The 17,692-nt window shown below is 50.7% G+C and overlaps 1 protein-coding gene and 1 pseudogene across 2 annotated transcripts; both read left to right on the top strand.

Annotated features, from left to right (window-relative positions):
* Nucleotides 1-6,624: 6,624 nt before the first annotated feature.
* On the top strand, nucleotides 6,625-8,381 carry LOC307108283 (D-3-phosphoglycerate dehydrogenase-like; annotated as a pseudogene). Its single transcript has one exon. The product of its transcript is annotated as a D-3-phosphoglycerate dehydrogenase-like (transcript).
* A 3,050-nt stretch (nucleotides 8,382-11,431) lies between these two features.
* On the top strand, nucleotides 11,432-16,950 carry LOC307108120 (single-stranded DNA-binding protein, mitochondrial-like; the record flags this gene model as incomplete). Its single annotated transcript, XM_079785819.1, has 2 exons — nucleotides 11,432-11,457; nucleotides 15,878-16,950. 2 exons carry the CDS (start codon nucleotides 11,432-11,434, stop codon nucleotides 16,311-16,313), a joined length of 462 nt encoding a protein of 153 aa, XP_079641945.1. The 3' UTR covers nucleotides 16,314-16,950.
* Nucleotides 16,951-17,692: the final 742 nt, after the last annotated feature.

The following is a 17,692-nucleotide window of genomic DNA, read 5'->3' as shown; positions in this document are numbered from 1 at the left end:
CTGGCAGGTTGCCATGTATTAAAACCTCTTCGGAACAATTTTCTATTGACTGTGTGTCCCCCACTCTATGAATGTGTCCTCGTTCATTTAATCAACCTTCTAGCATTGAATATTTGTATTTTTCTAACTTTTCTATGTCACAGCAACTCCACCGTGACAACTCTGAATATCTTTGCAACGAAATCTTCGTGTGCGTTCTTACTTCCTTTCCCCAGATAAGCTCTATAGCACCTCTGAATCAAAAGACACCCAGCCTGGCTGGCTGGCTCAGTGGTTGAGCTTTGACCCAGGAACCAGGAGATCACTGGTTTGATTCCCAGTCAGGGCACATGCCTCGGTTGCAGACTGTATCCTAAGTAGGGGGCATGCAGGAGGAGGCCGATCGATGATGCTTCTCTATCATCAATGTTTCTATCCCTCTCCCTTTCTCTCTCTGTGAAAATCAATTTTAAAAAAAACATATTTTAAAAAATTAAAAAAAAAGACGCCCACATGCTTCGTGCCTGGTGCCAACCTCTCCTCAGAAAGGCTGCAGACCCCCAAAGCACAGACCAGCGCGTAGCTCTGTGATTCACAAGCACTAGACTGTTTTAGACTTAAGACTCAAAATAGTGTCTCCGTGCCTTCTCTGGATGCCTCTGACTGCGGGTGGCATTTCTCTTCCCGTCAGCTTCTTTTCTTTTGCTGTGTCACTGTCCACAAGAGGCAGGACCGGAGGTGGTCAGGGGCCACCTGGGTTCCACATCTGTCTCGCTCATCAGCGAGACAGATGATCTCAGACAAATAACTGCACCTCAGTTTCCACGTCTGTAGAATGGAGTAACATGTAACTCAGAATCGTGGTAAGAATTCAGTGAGTGTATACATGCAGAGCGCCCCAGCTCATGAGAAGCACTTCATACGTTGGCTGTTATTTGCCTGTTTAAAAAAATGGATGTATGAGAGCACATTCCAAAGACTAGTATACCTGTACCGTATACATTGCAAGTATTTTCACCTTGTTGCTTTTTTAGAATTTTTTGTCATAAAATCTTTACTTGAGAGGTTTGACAATAGGGAAGATCTTTCAAATGGCACCATTTTCTCAAATGTTACCGCTGCTGGTGTAAATCTGTGTCTCCTAAAGGATTTGGACGGGAAAGTTACCTGGAGACTTGCAGGCTGGCTTTTCCCGTCGGGAGAGGGAGGGATGCCCGACCTGCGTGAACTCTTTTCCTCCTCTGCCTCTGAGAAGAGGATGTTTCCTCAGGCCTGGGGCTGACTTCACTCCTGGGAAAGCAGCCTGTGGAAGGACAGGAATGCAGTGGCCTCTGTTATCCAAAGGGTAGGCATGACCAGGAAGTTAGTCTAGGCCTAATCTAAGAAGGAACTAACTGTGACAGACAACCAATGGGTCCGTGCTGCCTATCACTACTTGAGCCAATTAAGCAGAGACGGCGTTGTATCATATAGTATGTGAGCGTTTATTCCAATACAGCCGGCAGTATGGGAGAGCAGCAGGTCATCCATGAAAATCTGCTCTGCACCTCCCATAAGCCAGCTGCTTGTATAGGTAGGACAAGGATTACGTGGGGAAGTAGGGATTACAGGCATGGGGAAGTAAGAGGCTGGGGTGGGACTCGATTGTTTGGGCAACTAGGTTGTTAACCTTTCCATGATGACAGGCAGTTCTTGAATGAGAATGGTTCCAAGGTTGACTCGCAGGTCCTGGGGGCGTACAACTCCCAGCCAGGTAAAAAAGTTCTTTATTAACCTTCATCACAAGGCAATCATGGTTAACAGAGCATGATTAACATTTCCAATAACCATAGCTAGTCCCCAATAGTCTATCTTTGCCCCTAACATAACCACAGGGAGGCCGGGAGGCAGGGATTCCTGCTGAGGGACGCCTGGACAGGTGACCCTACAGGGATGGCTGCGTGGGGAAGCCTGGACTAAGGAACACCACGTCTCCACTTAAGATTTCCCCCTAAAGTCAAGTTCGGCTCTCCCAGTCCTGGCTCTTCGGGAGCCGTACTCCCTCACCTAGTCTCTCCCTTTTCTTCCCGTCAGACCCCAGACTCCTGAGGCTGTGGGGTTCCCAGGAAAGAAGAGGGGGCACTTTTCCTGCTTTTGTTGTGGGCAGCAGGAACGGCACCGGGTGTTAGACCAGTGGGGTCAGACCAGACCTGGGTTCAGCAGCCTCAGTACTAGGGTTCTGTCTAGGAAAGAATTCAGAGCAAGACTCAAACTTTAAGAGAACACTTATTTATAAAATCACAAGTAGAAGTAATTTGTGGAAGAAATGGGCTGAGGAAACAAGTTATAGAGGCAAAGAAAGGGCCCTTGGAGTGAGGAAGGTGATAGTAATGTGCCTGGGGCAGGCAGCGGGGAGGGGAAGGCGAGGGCGGGCCTGCTCCCTGGAGGGAGAGCAAACTGGGTCCTCCGAAGGGATTTAAGGGCGGAGACTTTAGGGGAGGTCGGAGGGAACGATCTTATTAGAATATTCTGCAGCTTTCCAGGTGTGTCCTTTCAGGGTTGTGGTCTCCACTGATTGATTGGCTGGCACCGGGGCGGGGGTCATTGTCCAGTGCAGCTGGTCCTGCCATCAGCCGAGGCTGGTTTTGTTGTTTGTCTGGGCCTGGAGCTGAAATACAACTGAGGCCTAGACTATCTCTGGGGAGGAAAGGTCACAGGGTCCAAACTGCATGACCAGCGGTGTGCTAGTGGAGGGAAAGTCACCCTGGGGGCAAGATCTCATCCTACCATTGGTTGCCCCTCGCTAGGCACGGAGGCTTTCTGTATCTGGCCCATCGTCCTTGCTCTGCTCATGTCTAACTGCCTACAACACTTTTAGCCACTTGGCACGTGGCCATATTGTTCCAAACTCTTGTCTCCGTTTGGGAAAGTTTTCCCATGTTGTTCCAAAGAGCCCCCTTCCTACCATTGTCGAAACTCAATGATTTCAGTGTTTGCCTGAAGAAAAAAAAAGGTCACAAGGAAGCCAAGGATTTATTTGAAGTCGGACTGTAGTTCTCACGCACCCTTGGGGTACCCAGCTACATTCTGTGTAACTGTGGACAGAAATCCTCGCCCGGGATAGGATTCTGCCTATCTCAAATCAGAATAACCAGAAAGTAGAGGAGTCCTCCTGGAAGGTCACTGTGGTGAGTTGTAGGTGGGGCCATGTCACACTGCACCCACCCTGTCCTTCAGGGCCGACGGTGAGAGCTGTAGTTGCTACTTGTATGGTGTACAACTCCTGAAAATGGATGCCATCTGCAGGACGGGATCACCTAAATCAAGTCCGGGGAAGAGCTTTTGACAGCTGTCCTGACTTTATAAGAAGTGGGGTGATTGGATTGCAACCCCCACGTGAGACAGCTGGGTCCAGAGTTGGAAAGGAGCCTATGGGGGAGACGGTGACACTCACTTCCTCAAAACCACCCAGGTCCTGGCCAGGGAGCCCCTCCTGCCTCTCCCTGTGCACAGTGTCAAGGCCTTTCTCCAAGTTTCTTTCCCTTCATTTTAATCTCATCATCTAACCTGACAATGTAGTTAGGACGGGAGGGAGCAAACAACGGTTCCTCTGAGCTCTGAGTCCTCCAGGGAGTGCCATGCAAATGAAAATTGTCATCCTCCTAACCACAGTCATCACTGTGGCCAGGCCCGAGGCCCCCAGGGCAGCCCTTCATCTGGTAAACATTTTTTTACTAAATAGAAACACTCCCAGAAAGCAATCTCTTGGAAAAGTCCAGGCTGAGCCAGAGGCATCCAGGCTGGGCCTCGGTCTGCTGCCTCCGATGGCCTGTCTGTCACTCTCACCCCCGGCTGCCTTCTTGCCTGTGGAGATCAGTTTGCCTTTGACTAGCACTCGTTGCATTTCCAAATCCCTGTAATCTCTACTTCATCCAGTCAGCACAGTGGGCCCATTCTCTCCTGGCAGGCTGGGAGCAGAGAAACAGCCTTGTGTCTAATAAAGCAGACGCCCCTAGGGTGGGCCGCAGCCCATTTTAAGAAGACCTTAGAATTAACTAGCTATTCTAATATTCTGATTCTATCCTGAAATGGATGCCTTCTCAAGAAATATGAGCTAAATCAAGTTTCTGATGGAATTATAATATTCTGATTCTCTTCAAGATGTGAACGATACAGCCATGAATAGCTTTCCATCTTACCCCCGCCCCCCCCCACACACACACACACACACTATGCTTGCATATAAGCGGGGCCTTCAGTACTCTAGCCCAAGGTGAGAATGCTCAGCACTGGTTCTAAGCTCACCCCCAGGTGAGGTCCCCAGGCAGGAAGTTCTGCAGGGCATGAGTCACGTATTAGTCAGTGCAGGACACTCACCAGAGTCCAGTGTTGCTCGGACTTACTGGATGGTGGGACATAGCTAGGCACCCAGGCTTTCACTAAACACCTGCCAAAGGGGTGAGTGAGCCTTCCGAAGAGCCCACACGGGGGACGCTGCTTCAAACCACAGGGTTGAGGAGCATGAGGGTATTATATTAAAGACTCAGGCACTATAACTTTGGACAGGTGGTCCCTTACTACCCCTTCAAATCACACTCTAGGTCCCTGCTCTGGCGAGGCTCAGTTCCGCCAGCCTGCAGACTCCTGGGCAGGGCTGTCTCCACCCTACTCACCTATCCTGGCCGGGAGCAGGGCGCCTGGTGCTGGCTGATGCTCTTAATAAATAAATGCTTGACAAATTTAATAACTCCATTAGTTAATGCTTAGGAATGAGTACATTAACAAATAAATATCACCCTTAGTAGTAGAGACGCTCCCCGCTAAGTTTCCTCTAAGGGATTCTTAGAAGCTGCTGTTCCTGGGGAAGGAGCTGAGACCGTGGAGAATGAGTGGCTGGCTCAAGGTCACAGCTGAGTTAGTCATGAAGGTACCTTGACTGCTCTTCCTACAACAGTGCCTGATGGGTGACTGGTCCAGCCAGCTCGGCTGTTTAAACTACAGAGGGTACTCCACGGCCGGGGTAAGGCAGCCTCTTCCATTAAGCAAAGGCGCACACAGGGGCTGTCCTTAACCCTGCATTGCAGTACCAGCAATTGATTTGCAAGTGTATGACATTGTTTAATGTGTAAGTGTTCAATATTGTATAAAATGTTTAATATTGTCAGTTCCAAGAACAGATATTAAAGATCTGAGGGCTTTTAACTTTGATATAATAATCACTTTAGCAATCAGATATCCCCTTCAGTTCAGTATTTCTTACTGGATTTTATGGGAGCTTTTTTTTCCCCCTTTTTTTCTTTTTGGCTCCCTATTAAATTCCTTAAAAGCTCAAAAGAACTCACATGTATTCCCTTCTGAACCTGACTTATTCTCCAGGGAGTGGAGGAGGGTTTGTTTTGCAAGGGAAGGATGATAGGATGGGTGGTTTAAACTGTGCCAAGCCTTCAGTGACTATGGAAGAGTGGCCAGGATTTAAGTAGATGGCACAGAGGAGGGTAAAAAGTACAGCATACCTCAGGGATATTTCGGGTTGGGTTCCAGACCACCCTAATAAAGCAAGTAGTAACCTTTTTGTTGCTGGAGGGTCTTACCTTCAATTTGTAAAAAACACAACATCTGTGAAGCACAATAAAACAAAGTGCAATGAAACAAGGTCGGCCTGCAACCAACTGGTAAACCCTCAAAGAGCGGGAGTAGCTTGTACTGGGGTGGAACGGTAACCATTTGGAAAAGCTGGTGGGCATCCAAGAGCCAGGAAAACACTGATCTCAGGCCCTTGTTACACATGGTTGGCATAAACAAACTACCTCCACCCACTGCTGCTCTGGGGGAGCCTCATGTTGGACAAGGACAGAAAGGGTCTTGCATCAGAGAATGTCTACAAAACGCCACTCAGTGCCTGGCACACCAATTGATGTGTCAACCAATCAACATGTCTCTCTCTGTGTCTCACCCCCTTCCTTCCACTCTCTCTAAAAATCGATGGAAAGCCCTAACTGGTTTGGCTCAGTGGAAAAATACCTTCTGGTGAGGAAATAAATAAATAAATAAATAAATAAATAAATAAATAAATAAATCCTATATAATAAAAGGCTAATATGCAACCGGTCACTATGATGCATACTGACCACCAGCGGGAAGACACTCAATGTAGGAGCTGCCTCCTGGTAATCAGTGCGCTCCCAGAGGGGGAGCTCAGTGGTGGTGGTGAGAGCCTCTCCCACCTCTGAGGCAGTGCTAAGAATGTCTGATAGCCATCAGTCGGACATCCCCCAAGGGCTCACGGACTGTGAGAGGGTGCAGGCTGGGCTGAGGTACCCCCCCCCCCCCAATGCACAAATTTCATGCACTGGGCCTCTAGTAAATAAATAAATAAATAAATAAATAAATAAATAAATAAACAAACAAATCTCTATAATAAAGAGCCAGGGTGTAACACCATTACCACCGAAGCTTGACCAGACCGGAAGTCAGTGCTGGGTTGCCATGGCAACCCAACGCTGACTGCTTCCGCTGCAGGCATGGTGCCCCAGCACTGACTGCTGAGGGGGCTGCGAATAAGGGCCAGGGAGGGGTCTGAAGAGAGAAGCAGGAACTGATCCGTTGCCTCTGTGGCAGCTTTTGACCAACACTTGCCTCTCTCTTTCTCTCCCAGTCTGGCCAGCAGCCGCGCCTCCATCTCTCCAGGACTCCACTGGGGCTGCTGATCAGCCCCACCTTTCTGATCAGGCCCCGTTGATAGGCCCAGAGATGCTGACTGGCATAGAAACTGACCAATCAGAACCAAATCTGGGAGCTTAGAGGTGTTTCTGTCCATGGAGAGCAGTTGATCTCGAGGCCAGCTCCAGCAATGGCCTTTGCAAATCTACAGAAAGTGTTCATTAGTGACAACCTAGACCCTTGATGCTGGAAGATCCTGCAAGATGGAGGGCTGCAGGTGGTGGAGAAGCAGAACCTGAGCAAAGAGGAGCTGATAGCCGAGCTGCAGGACTGCGAAGGCCTTATCCTCCGCTCAGCCACCAAGGTGACCGCAGATGTCATCAATGCCGCAGAGAAGCTCCAGGTGGTGGGCAGGGCCAGCACTGGTGTGGACAACGTGAATTTGGAGGCTGCCACGAGGAAGGACATCCTGGTCATGAACACTCCCAATGGGAACAGTCTTAGTGCTGTGGAGCTCACCTGTGGATGATCATGTGTCTGGCCAGGCAGATTCCCCAGGCGATGGCTTTGATGAAGGATGGCAAGTGGGACCGAAAGAAGTTCATGGGAACCAACTTGAATGGAAAGACCCTGGGAATTCTTGGCCTGGGGAGGATCGGGAGAGAGGTGGCTGTCCGGATACAGTCCTTCGGGATGAAGACTGTAGGGTACCATCCCATCATCTCACCAGAGGTCTCGGCCCCCTTCGGCATTCAGCAGCTGCCCCTGGAGGAGATCTGGCCCCTCTGTGACTTCATCACTGTGCACACCGCTCTCCTGACCTCCACGACAGGCCTGCTGAACGACAGCACCTTTGCCCTGTGCTAGAAGGGCATGCGCGTGGTGAACTGCTCCTGCGGAGGGATAGTGGACGAGGGCGCCCTGTTCCAGGCCCTGCAGTCGGGACAGTGTGCGGGCGCAGCGCTGGATGTGTTCATGTAGGAGCTGCCTTGGGACCGCGCCTTGGTGGACCACGAGAACGTCATCAGCTGCCCCAACTGAGGGGCCACTGCGGGGAGATCACTATTCAGTTTGTGGACATGGTGAAGGGGAGAGCCCTCGCGGGGGTCGTGAATGCCCAGGCAGGCCCTTACCAGTGCCTTCTCTCCGCACACCAAACCTTGGATCTGTCTGGCAGAAGCTCTGGGGACTCTGATATGAGCCTGGGCAGGGTCCCCCAAAGGGACCATCCAGGTGGTAACGCAGGGTTTATCCCTGAAGAATGCTGGGAACTGCCTGAGCCCCGCAGTCATTGTCGGCCTCCTCAAAGACGCTTCTAATCATGCGGATGTGAACTTGGTGAACGCCAAGCTGCTGGTGAAGGAGCCCGGCCTCAATGTAACCACCTCTCATAACCGCACTGTGCCAGGAGAGCAAGGATGCGGGGAAGGCCTCCTGAGCGTGGCCCTGGCAGGTGCCCCCTACCAGGCTGTGGACAGGGCACCACACCTGTGCTGCAGGCACACAACGGAGCTGCCTTCAGACCAGAAGTGCCTCTGTGCAGGGGTTTGCCCCTGCTCCTGTTCTGGGCTCAGCTCTCCAACCCTGCCATGCTGCCTACCATGATTGGGCTCCTGGCAGAGGCAGGCATGCAGCTGCTGTCCTACCAGACCTCGGTGATGTCCTATGGGAAGACCTGGCATGTTATGGGCATCTCCTCCCTGCTGCCCAGCCTGGACGCCTGAAAGCAGCATGTGACTGAGGCCTTTCAGTTTCATTTCTGACCTTGGGGCTCACCAGGACCAGCCTTGGGGGCTTTGTGATCAACATTGACAGGTCACATTCCCGGGGCTGACACCACTTATGTAGTCTGATCCCTGTAATAGCCACTTAATAAACAGCCTACCCCCCCCTGCCCCCCCCCCCCCAAAAAAAAAGAACCAAATCTGGGTCAACTGTGAGGAGTCAATGGCTGCCTAGGAGGAGGAGCTTTTGATGCTGACTGGCACAGAAACCGACCAGTCAGAACCAAATTGGCCAGCAGAGGAGGGTAGTTGGGGACGAAATCAGGCCTGCAGGGGAGGGCAGTTAGGGGCAAGATCAGACCAGCAGGGGAGGGCCGTTGGGGGGTGGAGATCAGGCCGGCAGGGGAGGGCAGTTGGGGTTGGGGGCAACCAGGCTGGCAAGGGGAGGGAAGTTAGGGACGAGATCAGGTCGGCAGGGGAGGGCAATTGGGGGCAACCAGGCCTGCAGGGGAGGGCAGTTGGGAGTAAGATCAGGCCAGCAGGGGAGGGCAGTTGGGGGCAACCAGGCCGACAGGGGAGGGCAGTTGGGGGCGAGATCAGGCCTGCAAGGGAGGGCAGTTGGGGGCGAGATCAGGCAGGCAGAGGCAGTTGGGGGCGAGATCAGGCCTGCAGGGGAGGGCAGTTAGGGGCAATCCGGCAGGCAGGCAGGTGAGCGGTTAGGAGCCAGCGGTCCCAGATTGTGGGATCGGGCCTAAACCGACAGTTGGACATTCCCCCAAGGGGTCCCCGATTGGAGAAGGTGCAGGCTGGGCTGAGGGAACCGCTCCCCTCCGTGCACGAATTTCATGCACTGGGCCACTAGTAAGTAAATAAAAGGCCTGGTGGAAAGGGAGATTGGGTCAAGGGAGAGGAGGCCCTGGCAGGAGGAGGATGAGCACAGGGTTGGGTGGTAGTGAGGGTGATGGGTGGGAAGCACAGCGGAATGACCTGACCTGACCCCAGGTTCCTAGCTCATTCTGCCTCTGGGGATAGTGTCCAGAGGTGACATTGGGCCAGATTCTGTCTCTGAAGAGATTGTGAGGGCCTGTGTGGCTAGCGATTGGTGGGTTCTGTGGTGTCTGCTTCCAGTATATGTCCTGTATTCCTGTCTTCCTTTTATTTCCATTACGAGAATCCAATTCAAGCCCCATGATTTCTTCCCTGAACTCTTTTTTTCTGCCTCATGTCGTTTCTTCCATACTACTTCAAAGTGAACCTCCCATCATTTCCCGGCTCAAAACCTTCAGTGCCTCCCTACTAAATAAAGTTAACTGTCCGCACGTAAAGGTTGCAACCTTCCACGACATGCTGAGAATAGTTTTGTCCTGTGTCCAACCATGTCACCTTTCCCACTCACTACTCCCTGAGGTGGCGTCTTACTGTGTCTTCCTCGCTTTCCTGCAGGATGTCCCTCCTCCCAGCATGCCCTCTCAGATTTCCACCTGTCAAAATCCTGTTCTCATCAGCACACTGCATGCGCCAGCAAGCTTACGAAGCCCTTCTCCCTCACACGCACTCAGGGGTGATACTGAAAATATTTAACCACGCCCCACCATCAGCACCATCCTATCTACTCTGGCTGTGGACAGAGGAGGGCCTCTAGGTCCCTGCCATGATGGGTGTTAACCCTTTATCGCTGGATTGGGGGAGGGCTGTGGGTCCCAGGGGAGGGAGCCAGGGTGAGGGGCAGAGGGGAGTACAGTGAGAGGCTCAGGGTTTTAATATTTTAACAATGGCATTGTAGTGCAGGCCAGCTCCTCTGACACCCTCATGCGAACATCCTGTTCAGGCCTCTTCCAGTGTCCTTGACTTGTGCAGCATCCAGCCCATCGTGCTTGGTAGGTAATTGGTACACGCTTGTCCATCTCCTTCCCCTGCTTGCAACAAGATTACAGATCCTTTCCAAGGCTCTCTGACTCATCGCTGTGCCCTCCCTTCACGACACCTGGCAAATCACAGACACTCAACAAATGTTGGTTCCTTTGACTTGAAGAAGGGGACATTGTTCACTTTCAGATGTCAACCAAGTAAGGTTCCCGAGGAAAAGGGAAAAGATAAATCTTTTCAAATGAATGCCTGCTCCTTAAATGTCATTTCATTCTCATAATACACCTGGGAGTTGCTTTTCGTGTTCCCATTTTACAGCTGAGCAAATTCAAGTTCATTTCTGCCAGCTGGAAGGGGCAGAAATGCACTTGCCATCCTGTTTGTCTCCCGCTAAACTCACTGTAGCCTGTTCAGAGCTTGTGTGTCTCTTCTGAAGGGTAACCACTTGGTTTAATCGGTGGCTCTTTTCAGAATGTGCTCCCCTCAGATGTGTGTTGATTCTCTTGAAGATAAGTGGATGGGACCCTTTCTCCTGTGACTCCTAAAGTCCGTGACGGGACAGTGGGCCCAGTAAGAGCAGACCCCTTTCACCTACTCCTTCCCGTTTGTTCCCCGCCATTTCCTTTCACCAGCTCAGTTACAGTGTTCTTTCGAAGGACATGTCTTTCCGGATCTTTGCAGAAGGAAGATTTCAGCACAGCCAAGAGGTATAAAGGGAAACCATTTTAATGTTTTAATTCCTGCCATTATTAGCTCCCCAGCATCAGCTTCTAATTATGCAGGAGTGCGCATGTCTGACAGTGCGCCGGGCCCTTACTCATGACTTGCTAATGAGATCATATTTTTCATTACAATTCCAAAACCCCATCAATCTCTCCTTAATTATTGTAAGTGAATTTGCTGCTTGAGAAAGGAAAGGGCGTATGTGGTGCTAGCAGGAACGGGGAAGTTTCATGTGATTTCAATCTCAGGAACTTTGTTGGCAAGATGGCCCATCACTGTTGCCAATATTAATAAATCAAATTTTAAAAAAGTAATAAATCAAATTTTGATGTCTAGGAATGGGTTTCATGCCATGGGCTCTCCACCCCCACCCCACGCACTAGACCTCACTCTCAGATTCAGTGGGTCAGACCTTCAAGCTCCGCCACAGCCAAGCTCCTTCCAGATATCTCTGCCAACACGTATTCCAGTTATTGGTGCTGCCAGGGCTAATGCGTGCGATGTCTGACGGGTTTGGGTCCGAGCTGTAACTCCGAGACCCTCTGGACACCAGCTCTGCCGGACTTAACCCTTTAGCAGCTGGATTTTGAATAGCTCCGGAGGGGGCTGGAGGAGGCTCGGGCAGACAAATTTGGGGGTGAAGTGGGAGGGAGTGGAGCAGCATCCATTTAATGGCTGGCTGATGGAGGTGTATTTGAATATTTTATATATTTAAATTTTTTATTTATTGATTTATTTATTTATTTTTTTTAGAGAAAGAAACATCGATTTGTTGTTCTACTTAGTGGTGCATTCTTTGGTTGATTCTTGTATGTGCCCTGACCGGAGATAGAACTCGAAACCTTGGCTTATCGGGACAACACTCTAACCAACTGAGCTACCTACCCGGCCAGGGCTTAAATATTTTTATGTGTAACATGGTGTGGGCACTGACCGGTGTCCACGCTGTCCACAGCTCCCAAACCGATCAGAGTCACTATCTTGCCAGTCATGTGACCTAGTGATGTCCAACACTCCAGATGGGCTTTTATTAAGTGTCACACCTGAGCGTTGGCCAGCACCTGCCTCCACCCCTTCAAGTAGCTGGCTGTCCACTTGCCGTCCTCAGGCAGGATATGCGGAAAGCAGGCACTCGTCTGCGGTTATGTACCTGAGGGGGAGCCAACGTGGCAGGCGTTGTCCTCCTTGCTCAGGCTGACCTTTGCTCCACAGACTAACTTTTGTGTTTTCACCACGAAATACAGGACCTCAAAAGTGAAACTCCAGTTGTCTGATTACAAATTTAAAGGGTTTAATTAAAAAGATTTTTTAAACTTACAGCAGACGTTCAATGTTGATGCCTGCTGGTTCTAGTTTGTAGCTCAGGTTCTAGTAACCCCTTGAAAACTTGCCTGAAGGAGCGCCCACCGCTTTGGCTCCCAGGCTAGGCTCAGGGGCTGGTCTGGGCAGGAGGCACCCCTGGCTGCCCCTAGAGTCTGTCCACAGATGGACAGCCCCTGAGCCCTGACCTGGGCAGCCCCACTCTACTCTAACATCAATCCTGGAGCAGGTTCCCTTTTTCAGCGCATTGGTCTTATTTGTTATACTTGGTGCCTGGGCTGGAGCTGAGCCACTAGGGCCTCGCTGACCTCCCACTCCCTACCCGGTCCCCTTTTTGGAAATGTCCTAGCCCTTGCGCTGCCTTCCCCCTCCCCGCCATGGAAGGAGCCCAAGAAGGCGCCCTGGGCCGGGCAGTGGGAATGTGACCCGTGGCCATGGCAGGGCCAGGGAGCCCACTCCGCTCAGCCTGCAGCGCCAGGCCTGGCCTCCGAGCCTGCCCTCCCCGTCCATGTACTGTAATAACCAAGTCAACTGGAAAAGAAAGACTGAAGAGAGACGCAGGGAGGCGGTGCGGGCGGCCAGGCCAGGAAGGGGAGCGCGCAGCATAAAGGGGCATTGTGCGGGGCCCTCCCTGCGGGCTTGGCACCCTGAGCCCAGGGCACTGCGCTTTCTCTGGAGGGACCCTGAGATCCCCGCTGAATAATGAGCAGCGTGGGAGGGGCCCGGAGAGCAAAGAGGAAGCCAAGTGAGGGAGCGGGAGGGAGAAGGGGGACACAGAGCCCCTGTCTTTCCTGCTCCCTCCCCTGGGATTCCTCGCGGCTCCTCTTGCCAGCTGTCTCCAGGAAGAGCAGCTCCCCAATGACTAGTGAACGGCGCAAAAAGCCTGTTCTTGCGGGAAGGGGAAGGAGAGGGACTCGGACTCCATTGCCACGTGGTCCATCGCGATGCTTTGCAGCCGTCCTGGGAGACTAAGGAATGGGAGAGAGGACAGGAGAAATCAGGGAATTCGACCTCCCAAGGGATGTCGGATGAGGGGTTTCTTTTTCACATCTTCAATGACAGCAACTCCTCCTCAGCTTCCTGATTGGGAGCCTCCCGCTCCTTCTGGGAAGGTAGACAGAGCCAGGAGCTGTTCTCTGAAAGTACTGAGGAGTCAAGAGAATCTCAGGGTCAAGGGTCCAGGGCCTTGAGCTCCCCTCAGTCCCTTCCCTCTGGAGTCCCTGGGGCCACCAGTCAGCTCTCCTGCTCCCCAGGGGACAACCAGTTCACCCTGGACGGTGGTTTGCCCCAAGGTCACGTGGGGTTAGGGGAAACTGGGACCAGCCAAAACTGCTGAGAGGAGGAAAGGGCTGGCACTGCTACAGGAGGAGGGTTCCAGTGGCCGAACCCATCCGAACCCATCTGGGGCAGACCGTTCATCAGGTGGGGGCCCCTAAGGAAGGGAACTGGGAGCCCTCGCGCAGCCTGCCAGTCCCCCCTCACAGCTTCCTTTCCAAAGCCTAGTGTCTTTGTGCAGGAATTGTCCAGGCCAGCCCAGTCAGGGGCCACCTGTTCCCTGGCCTCGGAAGTGAGAGGAGACGTGGTGGGAAACCCAGACAGCTGTGACCCCCCCTTCCCCATAGAGCAAGCCCCCCAGTTTTGAGAACCCTGCCAGACCCTGGCAGATGCGTCGCTCTCTGTGAGAAATGCTCCTGGAAGCACATTAACTCTTTCATTCAATGACTAACTCTCTTACTGAAGAGAAGATGAAGTCAGGGCTAGGAGGGACCACCTACACCAGTGATGGGCAACCTTTTGAGCTTGGTGTGTCAAACTTCGCCAAAAAACTGAGCATAACTCGGGTAGTGTGTCACTTTGAGGAAAAAACTAACTCCAAGACTCTAGTCGCAAATGTTTCATCCTCAGGAGCAGCAAATATTTCATCCTCGGCATGCAGCCGCGTGTCATCAGAAATGGCTACGCGTGTCAGTGCTGACACGCGTGTCATAAGTTCACCATCACTGTCCTACATGAAGCCCAGTCCTCCCCTCCCTGTCCCAGCAACCTGCCCAAGGTCAGGACACTGATTCTAGCAATCACAGCAACGGCCCCCAAGAGTCCCTCTCACAGTGACTAGGGCTGCCCTGGGAAATCAATGGATTATCGCAGAAGTGACCGGGTGTGACTTCCAGGGCTAGGTCATAAAAGGCGTTCCAGCTCCCGCCTTCTCTCTCTCCTCTGTGGGAAGCCTGCTGCCATGTCTCAAGCGGCCCTGTGGCGAGGTTCCGCGGTGAAAGCTGAGGCCTAAGAGTTCATTGAGGTGTCATAGGGAAGCAGAACTGGTCTTTTGTGGCAACATAGACTCTACTTCGACTGCTGCAGGACGGGAGCGAGACTTCAGCTCCAATCTGTGCAGAGACTGGGCGTTTCAAGGGAAGAGGGAGAGGGCAGGGGGAGGAACCACTGAGCAGAGTCAGCGAAGTGGAAAATTAGCAAAAGTGGGTAGGGAGCTGTTTTCTGAGAAATGTTAGGCAAGGCAGGTGTTGGGTCAGGGTAAATCCCAAATGGAAAATTCTATCGGCAGTCTGAGTTTTTCCAGGCAAGAACTCAAGGGGGTAGGGTCATGCCAGGGACCTGGCCTCAAGCTGTTGGAAACCAGGCTAGTGTTTGTTCAAGTCCCTAAGTGTGAGGGGTGGACAAAAGTGTGTTGAGATTTTGCAGTTCTCACAGGCCACCATGGAGACCTTGTTAAGAAGAGGGCCCACGGGAGCCTGAGTAAGGTTTGGTCAGAGAGAGTCCTTGGCAGCATTTCTGAGCCACCGTGAGCTTGGGACTCATCTGTTTTGCAGCAGCAGTAGATCATTCATTATACCCTGTAAAGATGTAAACCCAGACCTCGAGTCCGTGCCTTACGCATTTTCTACTATACTGCTTGGCCCTCTTTCAGCAGATATCTCACCCGTTACAGTAATTACAGAGCTTCAGTCAACATATGCATGACAGTTGGATCTTTCTTGAATCACCTGTCTGTATATTAATTCTCGTGACCAGTCAGGGCCCAGCAGACAATCAAGTATATTTCTAGACTTAACAGACATGGCAGGGTCCTTCCTCACTATAAATACCTCCCCATGTGACATCCCTGCACCTGGGTATGAATCCCTTGAATGCAAGTGTCTGACATCAAACCCAGCATATAACCAACTTGCTGAGCACTTCCCACATGTCTGCATGCTCATCTCTGCCCTCCAGAAGCAGAGTTTTGGAACCCACTGCGGACTTGTTGTTTAGAGTGGGTTTAGAGTAGGAATTAGGGTTTGTAAATGTAACCCAGCCCTGGCCGGTTTGGCTCAGTGGATAGAGCGTTGGCCTGAGGACCGAAGGGTCCTGGTTTCAGTTCCAGTCAAGGGCATGTACCTCGGTTGCAGGGTCCTCCCCAGCCCGGGCCTTGGTCAGGGCGTGTGCAGGAGGCAACCAGTCGATGTGTTTCTCTCACATCGACGTTTCTCTCTGTCTTTCTCTCTCCTACTCTCTCTAAAAAAAATGAATGGAGGGGAAGTGTTCTCCGGGCCCAGAGCTATCTGGCTGGAGCATCCGGAAATGACTAAAGATTAGATTGCAGGAAAAGTAGAAGCAATGTTTTGAAGACCTGTATTGCAGGCTTTTCATAAATTTGTAAGACATGAGTTAGAAGTAGTAAGCAGCTTGGTTCTTGAAAGATCTCTGAATCGTGTGCAGTTACTTGGGCGAGTTGGTCAGGGTCCTGTCACAAGACAGGTGGAAGGGAAAAACCCAGTGACAATATTTTCTCTAGCAACAAATAAGATGTGGAAATCAGGAGACAATGAAGCATACCAAATGGGTGACATCAGTCAAAAGACAACATGGCACAGAATTTCAGTATTCCAATCAGGCCTCAGAGATGTGGCATATCAGTATGTGAAAAAGGGGTCTCGAATTTATGTGGGAGAGAAAGTAGACTATGGTGAATATATGGATAGAAATAATGTGAAGCGACAAGCAACAACAATCATCGCTGATAACATTGTATTTCTGAGTGACCAGACAAAAGAGAAGGCATAGAGCGGACCATTCTTCTTTGGCCAGTGTGTGGTATAGTCTCATTTCCAAATCATGTATAGTCTTTATAGTTTCTAAAGACAAAAATTAGAATATTCTTTTATATTTAAAAAATGAATGGAAAAAGCGTCCCCAGGTGAGGATTAAAAAGAAAAAAAGATGCACCTCAAATTCCTTTACCCGGTTTTCAGATCCTTTCTTCCTGGCTGCAGGAAAACTGATAGCCAATGAGATATTCCCAACACAGCCATCCTGATGGACTTCCTCTTCTTTCTCTTCCAATGGGTGGGCAGGTGTGTGCCAACCCTTTAGGACCAACTAGACAACCGATCAATATCATTGGGACAATGGTCTATACCAGGGTGGCCATTTTTCTCAAAAGACAATCCTAGGCCTTCTATGGATAATTTTTTCTATAGGCTTTTTTTTTTCTCTATAGGCTTTTTAAAACTCATAAACATCCTTAAACATTCATATTCAAGTTAGAGTAACAAGGGTGGTTGCCAGGCAGCTTGAGAAATCACGGCCTTCAACAAGACTCAGCACAAGTACCACTTCCTCTTAGAAGCCTCCTCTAGTTATTCGAGTAGAATTAAGTGTCCACCCCTCTGATTGGCTGTGTCTGCTGTTACCACTTGACTTTAACTATTTGCCTCCATCAGACTCAACCTCTGATTTCAGGGATCCTGTTGTCCACCTGTGGCCCTGACACCTAGAATAGTGGCTGGCAAGTAGTAAGTCCTTAACATGAGTGTAGGATGGATGGATGATGGATGAAGGATGATAGATGGGTAGATGGGTGGGTGAATGGGTGGATGACTGGATGGATGGATGGGTGGAAGGATGGGTAGATGAGTAGATGGATGACAAAAATGTACAGGTAGACAGCCAGTTATCCTTAAAGTAACTTCTAAATAGATAACATAAAGTAGTCAGCTCTACAAGCAGTCTACCAATTGTCAGAATGATGGTCTAAAATTTAGGTCTATGACCCTCCCTTAAATTTGGACTGTATTTCCCCAAAGAAACAATGCAGCAAAACTGGAAATCACAACAGTCAAACCACCAATTCTGTTAACCAGGATGTACGTGCACTACTTCAACAACACATGCTCACTATTGTTAGTCCAGGTTTCAAACAACAAACTTAACCAATGGGCTTCACTCATTTGTTAATTAATTTAGAAAAAAATAATATATCAATTATTATTATTTTGTTGTTGTTAATCCTCGCTCGAGAATATTTTTTTCCATTGGTTTTTAGAGTGGAACGGGGGCGGGGGGGGGGAGACTTAGAGAAACATCAATGTGAGACCGACACATCGATTGGTTGCCTCCCACATGTGCCCTGACTGGCACTGGGGATCGAGCCTGCAGCCAAG

Source organism: Cnephaeus nilssonii, assembly GCF_951640355.1.
Source record: "Cnephaeus nilssonii genome assembly, chromosome: 12".
Classification (NCBI taxonomy): domain Eukaryota; kingdom Metazoa; phylum Chordata; class Mammalia; order Chiroptera; family Vespertilionidae; genus Cnephaeus; species Cnephaeus nilssonii.
Note: the sequence above shows the minus strand (reverse complement) of the source record. Positions and strands in the feature narration are given on the sequence as shown.